The sequence below is a fragment of the Poeciliopsis prolifica genome, unplaced genomic scaffold (assembly GCF_027474105.1).
Source record: "Poeciliopsis prolifica strain line A6 unplaced genomic scaffold, Auburn_PproV2 SCAFFOLD013, whole genome shotgun sequence".
NCBI classification, from domain to species: Eukaryota; Metazoa; Chordata; class Actinopteri; order Cyprinodontiformes; family Poeciliidae; genus Poeciliopsis; species Poeciliopsis prolifica.
Window position 1 is genome coordinate 1,718,291 of NW_026562388.1, and position 14,512 is coordinate 1,732,802.

The 14,512-nt window shown below is 37.1% G+C and overlaps 1 protein-coding gene across 1 annotated transcript in view; it reads right to left on the reverse strand.

Annotated features, from left to right (window-relative positions):
• The window catches only part of slc25a21 (solute carrier family 25 member 21), a 112,442-nt gene extending 98,276 nt beyond the window's left edge, over positions 1 to 14,166 (reverse strand). The window contains exons 1-2 of the mRNA XM_055038138.1: positions 13,921 to 14,166; positions 13,692 to 13,828 (exon numbers count right to left, since the gene is read on the reverse strand). Of these exons, the coding sequence (XP_054894113.1) occupies positions 13,692 to 13,761 (70 nt within the window). The 5' untranslated portion in view covers positions 13,762 to 13,828; positions 13,921 to 14,166. The remainder of the gene's footprint in view (positions 1 to 13,691; positions 13,829 to 13,920) is intronic.
• Positions 14,167 to 14,512: the final 346 nt, after the last annotated feature.

The following is a 14,512-nucleotide window of genomic DNA, read 5'->3' on the forward strand; positions in this document are numbered from 1 at the left end:
CTGTCAGCCTGTTTGTTTCCTACATGAGCCTGCAGGTGGTTCTTATCAAGAATGCATCTGCCAGACTGTCTGATTAGTTGCTTAGCATTCTCACTACACATATGGTTACTGGCATCAGGGTATACCAAGGGTTTAAAAAGACACAAAAGCAACAGGCAACTTTAGTTATAGTATTTTGGAAGGTTGAGAGATATTTTGTTGGAGATGACGGTGTCAAAGTAACTGGAGTTTTTGCTGGCTGTGTGGAGCAGCGCTGTCCCCCGCCGCCCCACCACACACACACACACACGCAAACAAACACAAACACACACACACACCTTGCTGCATAGTGCCAGTCAGCTGGAATAAAGGAAGAAGGCTGCTACATTTTTCTCTTGCTCATGAGAAAGCAACATTTGACTCTTTGAACATATTCTCGTCTAGAAAAAAGAAAAAAGAGAAATAATGTTTCGACTAAACTAATGGAGCACCAACAATCATTCTTATAATGATAAAACTGTTTTGACTGCAGGTTGACCAATTAATTTGAACCAAATTGAATAATCAACCAGCTAAAATCACCAAAATCCTCCAATGGTTTTTTTCTGGCGTAAATCAAACGTTTAAACAATTGTAAAATGATTTCAGTGAAATAAAATAAATAAATCCTTGTGTTAGAGCAGAAAGGTGATACTAAGAATATAGTACCCATTTTATATATATATATATATATATTTTTTTTTTTTATTAAGATGATGGCAGGTATCCTGATGGACACTTAACATTAACTTGTTAAACAGTAATAATAATAATGATACTCAATATGCATGTTTTATTTTTAAAAAATACAACAGCCAAAAGAATATTCTACTAGATAATTGCCTGACTAACTAACGCCAAATATCAGCATATTCAACTTGTATTACATTAAATAAATGTTTTTAGAAAGAGATAATTATAAGCTTTTTGCCCTGTAATTTTATTTACTTTGCATAAAAATCTAAATAATAAATTTATTTTAAAGCTAACCTTATCGTCAATGTTAAAATATTAATGTTTAATCATCTTTTTAGTTTTACTGAAAAAAGTGTAAGAAGACATGAGCACGAGACTTTTAGAAAAAATATGTCAAATAATCAAAGAGATTTGTGTTTTAAATGTATACAAAAAGATACAGTGGTGGCCATGAACTTTAGTACTTTTTTTATTCCAGGTCATCATGCAGTTACACCCTGAATCTGGTTCTTGCGTACACTACGTACTCTGGTTAAACGTAGACTGTCAAACCGCTGATGGGATTTTACTGTCCCACCTCTCGGCCACCGCTCCTCTTTTACTCTCGACTCGCCTCAAACATCGTAAACAGTGTCGCTTCGCTGTGCCGTCAAACGCGTCTCAGTGGGAACTCTTGTCTTTAAAACTCACGCAAACCACAGAAAATATTTTGTGTCACTCCTGAGTCATGATTTGGACCGCAGTAGAGAGCAAGCGGTTTTCAAGTATCCATGTGTTGAATGAAGGCTTGGAGAAATTTCAGCTTAAATGAAGACGTCTGCTGGAAATATTAACATTTCCAAGGATACCTGTGACAAACTGAACCCAGATGTGATGCGATCATCTCCTACTCTGAGGATAGAACATCTTGGCTCACTGAACTCACTCGCAAGTACATGGAAAAGAATCAGTGAACTTATCCATCTTGATATTGGCTTAAAGACCATGATCTTTCCCAGGCCTTTATGCTAAAAGTACTACAGGGATAAATACAGATTTCTCCCTTCGCATACTATAAAGGAGAAGTAAAAAAAGCTCTCTTCTGCCCTCTATACCCCTGACTTTAAGAATTGTTAAATAGTTGGATAAAAGGCTTATTAACCAGCTGTGCAGCTAATTAAATAGCCAGTTTTTTCCATTCCTCCTAATTTGCACAGATGTTAAACTTTGCCCTTTAATCCAAAATGAAAACCAGACAAATTTCAAGCACAAATCAGTGTCCTCAGGGTCGCAGCAGATGAACATTAAGACGCTAACACACTGCTCTTTTCAGCAAGCTGGCAACGTCTTCAAAATCTCCATTACCCGCTCTTATTTCAAACAAATTGAGGAGAACTGGTGGATTCCTCCCACAGCTCTTCAGAAACTCTTTCCAGACTGTGACGTTTTCACGTGTCTGCTTTGATTTCGCTGCACGACTTTGATTTCAAAATGATAATGGTAAACAAATTCCATACACGACCTCTCAATCAGCTTTGTTTCTCATTAAATCATCAGACCCCCCTCCCCACTCCCAACCCTCATCCTCTGCCAGTATCTTTCCCATAATTATGTCATCGTCCAACCACAGGAGGTCAGAAATAATACAAAGTGTCCCAAAATGTGAGCTTCCCTAATTAAAGCCTTGCCCTGAGACATCTACCAGCATGGCCACCAGGCAGAGGACAGACTTGATCCCTTGAAATGGCATAAATTGGCCCCTGAGCCCAACAAATTGCATTATAATTACTGCATTGGCCCAAAGTGCTGTTCTTCTTGATAGAGTTAACCCAAAAATGACTAACCCGGCCTCCCTACTGCAGGGCTAAAAAGGGGAGAAGGAATGATAGTTTTTGGCAGAGGCTCGCTGCTCAAACCTGTGCTGTAAATCTCTAGCTCATCCAGAGAATCAACACACCAAACATTCACACACACACACAAACACACTAAAACAGGCATGTAATTCAGGGGTTTCAGTCTGTCCGGGTTTGTTTCTGTTTTTTTGGCAGTACTTATTATGTTTATTTATATATCAGTGCTTGCAGCAAGAGCATGAAGGACTTGTAATTATTGGATATGAGCTTTGCTGTCACATTCTGATCTAAAAAAAAGAAGAAGAAGAAGAAGAAGAAGAAGAAACGTTTGCTCTGACCCTGACCTTTTCGTTTATGAAGATTTTCTGAAACAATAGCAAGTCAAAAGAGGGTGGAAAAGAAGCTGGATTAGCAATTCATCCAGCGTTAACCTCTACTGCAAGAGAACGACCCCGTGTGTCTGACCTGCTACCAACCGTAGCTATGGGTTGCGGGGCAGGAGGTTAAATGCCCAATTCAAGAGTTTTCAACACACGTCAAAGTTCATAAGGAACAAAGTGTTGGAGAATAAACAGAGAGCATGTTGTGGCTGTTGAGAAGCGAAATCCAGATGAAACAAAAAGTGTTATTCTTGCATTTGTTATTTCTCTGATATGTTTCAATCTCTGTGTAGTAACCTAAATATTGGTGATCGAACATCAAGGTTATGTACATGAAAGGAATGATGACAGCGGCCCAGTCTCTACTTTGAAGGTAAAGACTGTTTCAAGTTTTGTTTAAACTGAGCATAAATACCAAAGCTGACAACTCAAAAATAAACATACATCACAACATAATCCAAATACATGAAAACACAAAAAAAAACTCTCACATACACCACTGCTTACATGTAGATTTCCACCCACAAACCCATCCAATTATAGCCTCCTTACCAGCAAATATATGTCACTGAAATGCCCAACACGCAGAAACAAACAGAACACAAACCTGACTCTTACGTTACATGACAACACAAACCCCTCCACACACACACACACACTTTTTTTTTTTTTTACCATAAATACATATTCCAGATGGATGCAGCCATACACGCAGCCAATTCCCACAACTGCATACTTTGTCTCTTTTTTTCCCCCCTGCTCCTTCCCTACTTAGTGTAAGTGCTCAATTAAGCATTGCTTGTTGAGCTGATTTCCTCTCCCACTTTTATTGACGTTGCCATGCGCTGTACAGTGTTTGCGTTCGGTTTTTCTGGTACCCTGGAATTTTTGAGTGATGTCGGCTTTTCATTTACGTCTGCCCTCCTCCAAATCCATTTCACGCTAATCATATTATAATAACTTGTGCTCCTGGACAGATAAATGATGTGGTGAAACAGGAGCCTGTAATAAAGAGACAGTACTATATTACAACCCTGAATCAGCTGCAATCGTGGCAACATTTAGTTATTAATATTATATTATTCATTGTTAGTGTATGAAAGCAGCTGTATGATTTGCCTGAAATGTTGCACACACACAGAAACATTCTTATAAAATGACTACATTAGATATTATCAGCAGTAGTAGTATATAAAATACTAATGAGTGAATGTTTATTCTAAAGCCTTATTTAAAATAAGCTATAAATAATTCCAGCTTACGATAAACTATCACATAGCTAAGGTGTACTTTATCTACAAAACAAATTAGTTGATGTGATTAGTTGAAACTTGAGCACATTCAAAACATAAATGCTCAATTCATTAAAGGAACTGAAAGACTGAAAACTGTTCATAGTCTTTCCATTCAGCAGAAAAGTGGTCGATTGTGTATCAAGATCACAGGGAAGCTTGTCATGATAAAGGTTTTGTTTTGTTCATTCATGTTTTCTTTATATTTATTCAATTTTACATTCTATTAATTCTGAGTCTTCTGTGCGTGTCTTTTTCTATTTTCCTGCATCATACAACAACTTGTTTTAGTCCAACAACTTGTTGTAAAAAACAAAAAATAAAACCACCCTTAGGTTTTTATTTGAAACTATTACACCATAAGTTTGAGCAAAAATACGCCTTTAATTTGGGGAAATGTTCCAATTGGCTTTTGATTTGCGTTGATTTTTTTTTTCTCGTCGATTTTTTTTTTTTTAAAGGTTGTTATCAGGCTGTAATACTGAAATATTTCGGTTGACTGTGATTGCCTGTTACAGAAGCACATGCGTCCACGCGCTCCTGTTTGTTGACAGCTGACGTAATGCGGTGCGGTGCGTGCGATCTTTTCGATGTCGTGCTGACGTCCTGAAACCGCGTGCGGCCTCCTTCCTGGCGCGTCTCACACCCGGGCCGCCCGCGCGACATCAGCGCGCGGTGAGTCAGGCGCTCCCTGAACCCGCTTACTGAACGCTTCTCATTAATCATGAGATAACGTCCAGATCTCAGAATGAACCCATGCATTACATTTTTTCCCCCTTTTTATTACTTAAAGTTAATTATGTCCTCAATATGGGTTTGTAGGCAGATCTATTCCACAATTTGGAGGACACTTCTCTTCAAAATATTATTAGTTTTAAACTTTTTGTTTTTCTTTTTTTGTTATTGCTGTGCAAAAACATAAATAGTATTGTCAAAATTATCTGGCGAAGATATAAATATGAAACTCATCTGTTAAAACTGATGAGTATTATACAACAAAAAAAGAGAAAAACTAAGATGATTTCTTTCTTCTTTAAGTCCCATTTTAATTGAATTGAATTTATCTGCAGTGCACTGTATAACAAGAGAGGCGAGGAAATAAGATGTAAAGCCATGACTGTATTTAGAGGTGATGCGTGTATGCAAGTCAGAGATATTTCTTTCACCGTTTACGCTGAGCGTGACCCTATTTCCCACAAATAAAACGGCGTTGTAGTTGCAGATAGCCGTGCAATGAAAAGACGATAAATAAGTCAGTTAATCTGCGCCACTTTTAAATCGTTGCACATGTTTCACAATTGCGCTCCGGTTCATTATTAACATTAAACACGGTTATCCTTCTTCTTCGGCACTCTTTGAATTAATAAGACGTTTCTTCCCCCCCACGTTCATCTAACTTCTCCTGACATTTTGATTAACATTTATAATTAGTGGGAAACGACAATTAACTCGTACGCTTATTTTGATATTGATTAGCGTGTCATTATTATTATTATTATTATTTTGTTCCAGTCTTAAATGAGGGGTTACTTTAACTAAAGCACGATCGGCTCAATTATTTGGAGACAGTCACATATTGCCAAAGAACTGGTCTTTCAAGAAGATGATGAATCCTGAGTTCGTTGCAGGACAGACGCGTCTGCAACACAGGATGGCCCGGTTCAGGAGGTCATCCTTCAGCACCATCACGGCCCATTTTAACCGCCTCAGCGTGCTTGAGCATTTGTCCGTCAAGGATGGGACCGGGAAATAAATAAATAACAATAATAATAATAATGTGAATGGGTGGCATCCGATGAGAGCCAAAGCACACGTCAAAAATGTGAGCAGGACTCAAGACAAAAAAAAAATAAAAAAATAAAGATGGGAAGCAGAGGGAGCCGAGCAGCCCCGTCCAGAATCAACGTTACTTCAAAACATGAGGTCATCTAAACATCTGTCCACAACATGTCCGCCAGGAGTTCAATCAAAGCCCGCCCCACCTCCCGAAACACGTACAATTGTTTCTGGAAATAAATATTAGTCCTAATTCGACTGTGATTGGTTGCTGCCACGCGGGAATTGCGGAGAAAAAAAAACAAAACAAAACAAAAAAAAAAACAGAAACAAAAAGAAGCTGCTCGCGCGAGCTTTATTTATTTTATTTTCCTCCTCTCTTCTTCCTCTCTTTCATTTAGGGTAATGGGCTTTATTTGTTCTTCCTCGACTGATTTCAGCCCCCCCCCCCACCCCCCCTTCCTCGCCCCCCAGTTTAAAAGCAATTAAATGAAAAAGGGTTGCGATGCAGCCGGAGCGAGGCTCTGACAGTCTGGAGGGAGAGCTGCGGCAATCACATCTGTCTCATGTCGTCACAGTCCATTTGCTGGAGAAGGATCGATTTACTCATGGAGTTAAAAAAAAAAAAAACTTCCAGCGAGGAAATAACAAAGGACTTAGAAAGAAAAAAAAACATTACAGCAAAGATCATGTAACTAGATAGATTAGCTATTTATACAGTTACTGCACTCTTTATTTCATCATTGTTTATTTTCTTTAAGATTTCAGCTTCCATTTAGATTTTTTTAAAATTATTATTATTCACAAGTTGCCTCTATTTTTTGTTCTTATTTCTGTTTAGACCCCGATGACAAGATGCAGAGCAGTCAAACATCAATCTCCCTGTACCTGAAAGTAACGACACAAACTTAAAAACTGTATCTACCTTTCCCATAAAAAGCATCCAGCATGGAGCTACTACCCCCTTGTGGACATAATGCGAATGACATCAAAATGCCCACAGAGGGACAAAGTTTTTTTTTATTTTTTTATTCCAGCCTTGGTGGTGTTTTCCACAAGTTCAAGGGAGGTTTTCAACACAAAAATAGTCCTCTGATTCAGAATGATGACCCATCATTCAATATTGTAATGGGCAATATTGTAAAAGTTTATTGTTTAAGTGTTTTTGGTTTGTTCCAAGAGAAAAAAACAAAAGCATTTTCTGGAACAAAAAAACAACAACTTCTTGATGTGGGAATTCTGACTGGGAGGGCAATGAGTCCCACGTTTAGTATTCAATACAGTTTCAAGCATACAGACATGTAGAGAAGGTTGTTGATATAACTGTGTCTAGATATATGTCATGATGATGTATTACTAATTGTAGTTAGCACCAAAACAAATAGGAAATCCCAGTGATTTTCAGATTTGTAACTAGAACACTCAGATTTCTGGGGCAAATTGAATGCACCATTAAAGTAAGGACAATATAAACCGAAAATATCATGTTCACAATGTCAATCGGTGCTATATTAATACAAAGTGCTCACTGGAGTGCAAATATTGTTGATCATAGTAATATTTTTTGATATAGTTGCAAAAAAAGAGTTGACATATCTTATTGCTAAAACCGTTGTAAACATCTCCAGGGCCAATGAATGTCTCTCAGGAAAGGGAGGACTGGAATATGCCAGATGGTGGAGTTAAGGTTGCTAGAGGAGCTGCAAAGGCTGAAGCAGCTAAACATGATGCCAAAGCTGAGGATCTGCTTTCTGACAAGCTCAAGGACAAACCAAACAATATGGAAAAGCTCAAAATAAAGCCTCTTTAAATTGGCAGCCTTGTTTTTGTGAGTTGCTTGTACTGACATTTGTAAGGCAGGAGCATGTACAGAGCAAAGGTGAACACATATGGAAAAGTTTTGATTTCATTCCACTAGACAATTAAAAATCAAAAAAGACAAATAATGGGGACACTTTACATGATTTTAGGACTTTATGACTTATTCTAAAAGTGTTGGCCCATGTTATTCACTCAGTGTTTTCTTTAAACCGTTCAAGATTCAGTCATTTTCGTACAACGTGAGCTTAACCATTCGAGTCACCATCCGTCGTAGTTGTGAAGTATTCCAGATTCCCATTTCAGACCTCATTCTACTTTCATGGGATTTTTCTAGCACTGACATCAATCAGAAAAAAGAAAAAAAAAAGAAATATGTTCTCTTATTTCTTTCCAGATAATTTACAGATAAAATTGCCCTTTTATGATAGTTCTGCTTCGACTTAGTCATTATAAAACTGTCTTAAAAATACACCATCTTGAATGGAGATCAGTTTACTCAGTTTAGGTAAAAAAATTAAAATAAAAATAAAAATTCTCCAAAGCATTTGGGACTTCCACAATTTTGGACACAATAAAAGTTCAAACCAAACTCCTGGTTCCTTTAGTAAGCCAACAATCAGAAAGCATGTTTCCATTTTTTTTTTTTTTTGCGAAGATTTATTGCACATTCGGCTGGATCAGTCTTTACTTCATCACCTGCAAGGTTTTAAAGCGTCTTCATGGACTGGCAGCGTAGTGTCTTATAGATCATTTAATCACTTGCAGCCTTACCAGAGCTCTAACGTTGTTGAACCAGCTATTTTTACAAGTTCCGAGATCCAGGAAAAAGTAGGAAAAAAGCAATAAAAAGAACAGTCTATTTTGGTTTCAGCACCAACACTCCCTTCTCAAGTAAGATCTATCCAAAGCGAGGAACTACGCTTTATTTAAATTAATTAAAAAAAAAAATTGCTTGGCTTCAGTTTAACACTGATTGTGAAGGGTTTTTTAGAGTTGTTTCTAATGGTTTTATTATTTAGATACACTTTTTTTATAGATATAAAAATTCCTATTTTTGTATATATTTCTTTTTGATTAGCTATCACAAAAGCTTGGTGCAAATTAGATTAATAAGATTAAGAAGTGAAATAAGTGACATAAATCTAATTCTGAAACTTTTCTGAAACCATGACTGTCTTAATAAAATTATTTAAAAAATAAAATAAAATAAAAAAAGTAAAATCTGTAATTATTTAGGGGCTCAAGATAATCAGAATTTAAGAAATAACTAAGATGATCATTTTTACGACTTATCGTCTTGATACAGATATGGAGCTCAGCTGGGGAGAACTTAAGACTTTAGAAAGCCCAAATGCAGCGTTTTCTCCCGAACTACATTTAAAAGAAGCCCAGAGACAAAGGAGCATATAAATTATATCTCACCATTCTTGTTAACACCAAACCGAAAGAAGAAAAAAATGTTCTGGTGGGGAGGTGAAGGTATGAAGAAACACTAAGCCCATTTTCCTCACATAAAACTTCTGTCCCCTGCGTGCCCCCATCAGTCTTAGTGAAGACAGATGAGAGCCCTTCAGCTTCGGGATCGGAGTTCAAGTCAACCGGTTAGCACACCCTGGAGACCTGTGAGGTGATCACAAAGCTGGACCATAGGCTATGTAACAAGCAACATCAAATAAGCCGTATAATGTATCTAGCGTTTCATAAAAGCATAATTCTTCCATTGTTTACTTGAACAACATTAGAAAGGTGACTGGGGCGGATTCTCAGCTCTTAATCTCTATACGTTCTGCCTGTCGAACACAGCGCTGTTCATAAGCTTCAAGAAATGTAGTAAATAAAGTTCATCACCTACGTTTGACCCAAAATATACTCTAAAAGTTAATAAAACTTTCTATTAAATAGTCAACAAACTGAGAGAACCCAAAACAGGCAAACTGTCTTGAATATGATTTACGTCCGGTTGTCAACAGAAGAGCAAATACCATGCTGCTCAACTTGCTGAAATGCTCGGAAACATCAGTTAGCCTAAAAAATAAGGAAATAATTGTGTTATCCTGTATAGTCAACAGAAGTCAGCTTGTTCAGCTGGAAAAACTAACGTGATATAGAAACAATCTGCACTTGTTCCTGGTGCCAGATCGGATGACACATCCGGCTTTTTTTCCCCCTCTCATCGCGTGGGATCTCGCAACGGATTCTTAACAACACAAATTAACAGAGGCAACGTTTGCCAACAAATAACATGGCACATTAGGAATGATGGACAAACGTGAATATCACGATGTCGTCAAGCTTTTCTAGCAGTCTTTGAAATGCAGTCGTTAAAAAACATCAAGGTGTGAAGCATGAAAAACATGAAGATTAAAGAGCTTTGTCAAATATCCACACTTGTTCTCGACACTTTAATGATTCTTGCAAACAAAAACTCACAGCCTTGGCGGAAAATAGGTAAACACATGAATCTAACGGACTTTGTGGAGTATTCATCTGCATTGACCAATCAAGGAAGAGCTCATGTTAAATTTATTTTGTCAACATGCGCAAGATACATCAAACTGAGTTATTATTCTGCTTTTGAGAGTTATCAAACATGTATTTTTTAAATATAAGCATCAATAAAATATTTATTTTGTTGTTGTTTTTTAACTACGTGTTGACATTTTATGAAATCAGCAGTTATTATCTATTTATTTGAGCATGATTGGGCCTCGTCAGAGATAAAAAATATATATATATTTATATATATTTTTTTCCCAAATCAGGAAATGCGCCATACATAAGTCATTCAACAATCTTCTGTGTTTTCGCTGCTGCTAATGTAAAGCTCATTTAGCCCTTGCTACTATCACAGGTACTCTGAATAAAGTTTGAGAAAATGTAAAACTCTTCAACAAAAGTAAATTGTTTTGTTTGTTTCTTTTCTTTAAAGGAGTGCTGACTCATCTATTCAGCGTTTTCAACAAAGGTGAAGAAAAAGTGTCAGTGATCTGAGCTGAACATTATGAATGTAGAGTCTTAATAAGAGGGAAGGAATATGAGTGAATTTCTCATGGTTTTTGGCATAGTTGCACTCGACAGTGGGCAACCAGCTCTGCTCGCTTATCTCATCTGTGCACGCCCATTGCAGGGGCATCTTCCCAGTGACGGTTTCTTGGTGCAGTGTTTGCCAATATTAGATAAAGGCTGGGTAAGAATACAGTAGCAACAGAAAACATCGCAACATGGAAAAATGTGCTTGAATATGTTGAAAACAAACCCTGAAAATGACTTTTCTGGGTGCTTGGTTTTCCTCAACTTTTAAAGTGTGTATTTAAATGTCTCCAATGCCATATTAGTAGAGTTACAGAAGGAGCTGCTTCTGCTGCTTCAGCCAGCTCATTTCAGCACAAAATTTCTTTTCAAATTAAACACATGGTATATTTTAAAATATTGGTCATTGACTGCCCTAAATTTTAAATATCGGTCTTGGCCATAGATCATTATGTGACAATCAACCTTCAGTGTACATTTTCAGATGTAAAAAAGCAAAAAAGATAGTTACAGTCTGTCTTGTAAAGAAGCAGCAAAGATGTACTATAAATTATTTTGCAGAGTTTTGCACTAATACAACTGTTTCATAATCTCAATAATGTATTTAGTGATGCAGAATGAGGCTTCAGTATAACTTTGGACTGGTTTTAAGAAAATCACTTTTGATTTTTCGATCTTATTATTAGGACACGTAAATTTTCAAGCAGTTAAAAAAAAAAAACATGATGTTAGCATTTATAGTTCTTGAAATCAACTAAAATAAGAACAGGTAGTTTCACCAAATAGGTTTACTGACATTTGTTTGACAGTATCTCTTGCCATCTGGAGGCTGAGGAAAGCTGTACAAACATTTTAACTTCTATGTCACGGGATAATAATTGGCTCTGGGTAATCCCCGTTTTACTTTAACTGAGTAAATGCTTCATGTCAATGTGTAAATATGCCAAGTTTGCAATAAGTCACTGCTGAAAGTGACAAACTGTCTTAAGTTTAAATTAGCATAAGTTAGCAAATACACACAGACATTCACACCTTCAAACTTCCTGGTTAAGAACAATGGACATTTTTATATGTACAGTAAAACAGCACACCAACCCAAGTTGAAATGCCAACATTATGCATGCATTATCAATTTTAAAATAATTTGCCATTTCCTTAAAATGCATAACGCAAGAGTAGTAAGCTGAAGTACTGCTTAATCGTTAAAGATGATCAGGGTCATATCGACATGATGCTTAGGAGTCCAAGAAAAGTAGCTTCATGTGAGCATAGGAATTAATACATAAAGCAACTCAGTGGTGCAGAGAAACCTAAGCTTAGTCATGAACTAAACCTTAACAGCCACAAGAAATGTGTAACTAAAACCGCCTGACAGTTTTTTCTTCAGTAATTTATCAAAACAAGGTAGTCTGGAGAAAAGAGAACAAAGACAAATAGAAAGTATAATTTTCTGTACATTAAATTATTGCAATAGTGGCTTTACATGTGCATGCAAATTAAAGAAAAAAAAATCTGTTAATTCAAAACAGCACAAAGAGGCCAGGAAAATGTGCTTTCCAGGAAAATGGTGCTACTTATTAGCACAATCACATAACTGTGTTAACTTCAGTTGTTCAAAAATGCTAAGTATATCAAATTCGACTTACAATTCCACTTTGCAATTTATAAACACGTATTTACTTAATATTTTGATAATCCTTACCCTATATTTTCTAGTGATATGCAAATCTATTGTCATGTTTAGTATAACTCAGTTCAAATATGGATCTTGTGTTCTACAATTTTCAACACTTTTTCTTTCTGTCGCTTCCTCTATACTTTCCTCTCATTCCCTTCATTTCAAACTCGACAAGTGTCTCCCCTTGGTGCCTGCACTTTGTAACTGCACTTAAGTTTTCAGCTGAACACTTTAAAGTCCTGTTCAAAACATTTAGTGTCGCTTGTTATTTGTAATGGAATATGGATCCAAATCCTGTCACCGTCCATCCCAATGAAAATTAGGCTCCAGCACGTTCAAATGATTGCAAGAGATGCCATTCCACCCCTTATGTCCCTTATCAAAATACCTACATTTAACATGTCTAACACTTTTATATAAATCTGGGGCATTGAGTCTAAATGAGTAGTAATAAATTAATGTTAATTTTGTTATCTTTGTTGCTTGTGCCTGACTTGGAAAACGTTGCATAACATTGCCATTAATAGTTCTACATAGTTTAGCTAGGAATGACCTTTAATAATAATAATAATAATAATAATAATAATAATAATAATAAAAATCTATAATTTTTTGCATGTTTTTGTTACGTTGACTCTGAAACGTGACGTCTACCTTTGTCACCATAAATATTCAGTCAAAGCTCGCACCTCTGAATTTCTTAACTCATTCAAACGGCACTTAAATTCATACATACTGTTTCTCAATACGGCATGAAAGTTTAGGTGATTAACAACATTCATTTTGAACCCCGTCCAGGTCAAGTACGTTCAAACTGCGCCTGTGTCCCGCGAAGCACAAGTAATGTTGGGGAACACGGCTGCGCATGCGTAAACATGCGCAAACGGTGTAAAGTGAGCGTACGTAAAATGGGAGGGAACTATCTTGGTGAGAAACACTAACTCTTTGTGCCCTAAACATCGCTTGTGGCCGTGTATGTGCTTCAGCTGCGAGAGTACAACAATAAACACGCGCCAGTTCCGCAATTGTTATTTTTTTTTTTAATGGTAACAACTCAAGAGGAGCTGCCCCTACCGCCTTCTGAAAGCACTTTATACGTAGTGGTTAGAACCATTGCGTAATCGGAACAAAGGCGTCAAAAATTAATGGCTGTGGATAATTGACTCACCAGCGGATCCACCGGCCATAATCTGATGGGAGGCTTCGCGGAGCACGCTCCTTGGCTTGTTGGCTGTCATTCTTTTTGTTTGTTTGTTTGTTTGTTTGTGTGTTTTTTTTCTCTCTCTCTTGAGCGACGTCTCGGCTCTGGGAACGTGGAGGAAAGCTGTTCAGAACCGTGCATTTAGCCTGTCAGAAATAAAGCAATTGAGCTGTAGCCGTGCTTCGGTGTTACAAACCTGCCGTCTCCAGTTGCTACGAGGTTGTTGAGCGCGTACCTCGCTGCTCAAACTTTGCTCCTCAGCACGCGCTGGAAGGCTCTCTCTCCGCGTGCCACCGGCTAACTCCGCTAAGCTAGCATGGAAATGGTTACAGCTCACCTAAGCTGTAAACATGCCCTCGTGTGTCCTATTTAAAGTATTGTTTTGGACATATTCGTGTCACAAACTCAATTTCACAGCCCTCACGATAAAAGTTTAAGCCACACAATGAATTCAGTTCATTTTAATTACGTTAAATTACGGTTAGAAGTATTAATAGTATTGCTAGAAACATCTCCAAACGCCTTTTGTTGTTGGCTTGTAATTTGAAACTCCGAATCGTTTTAATATGTAAACATTCTGCTGGTTTACTTCTTTGTATCCCTGGTGTGAGTACCTTTAATAACAATATTGCCTGTTTTGATTGCAGTGTGAAATTATCAACAAATATCCAGATTCAAAAAGTTATTTGAGATAAGTTAGCATGTTCAGGTGTTAAAAGGTTGATTTAAAGGGATGGAAAATAGATTGCAAGTTAGCTAATCTTGCCTCTACTATTGTAGTTCTTGCT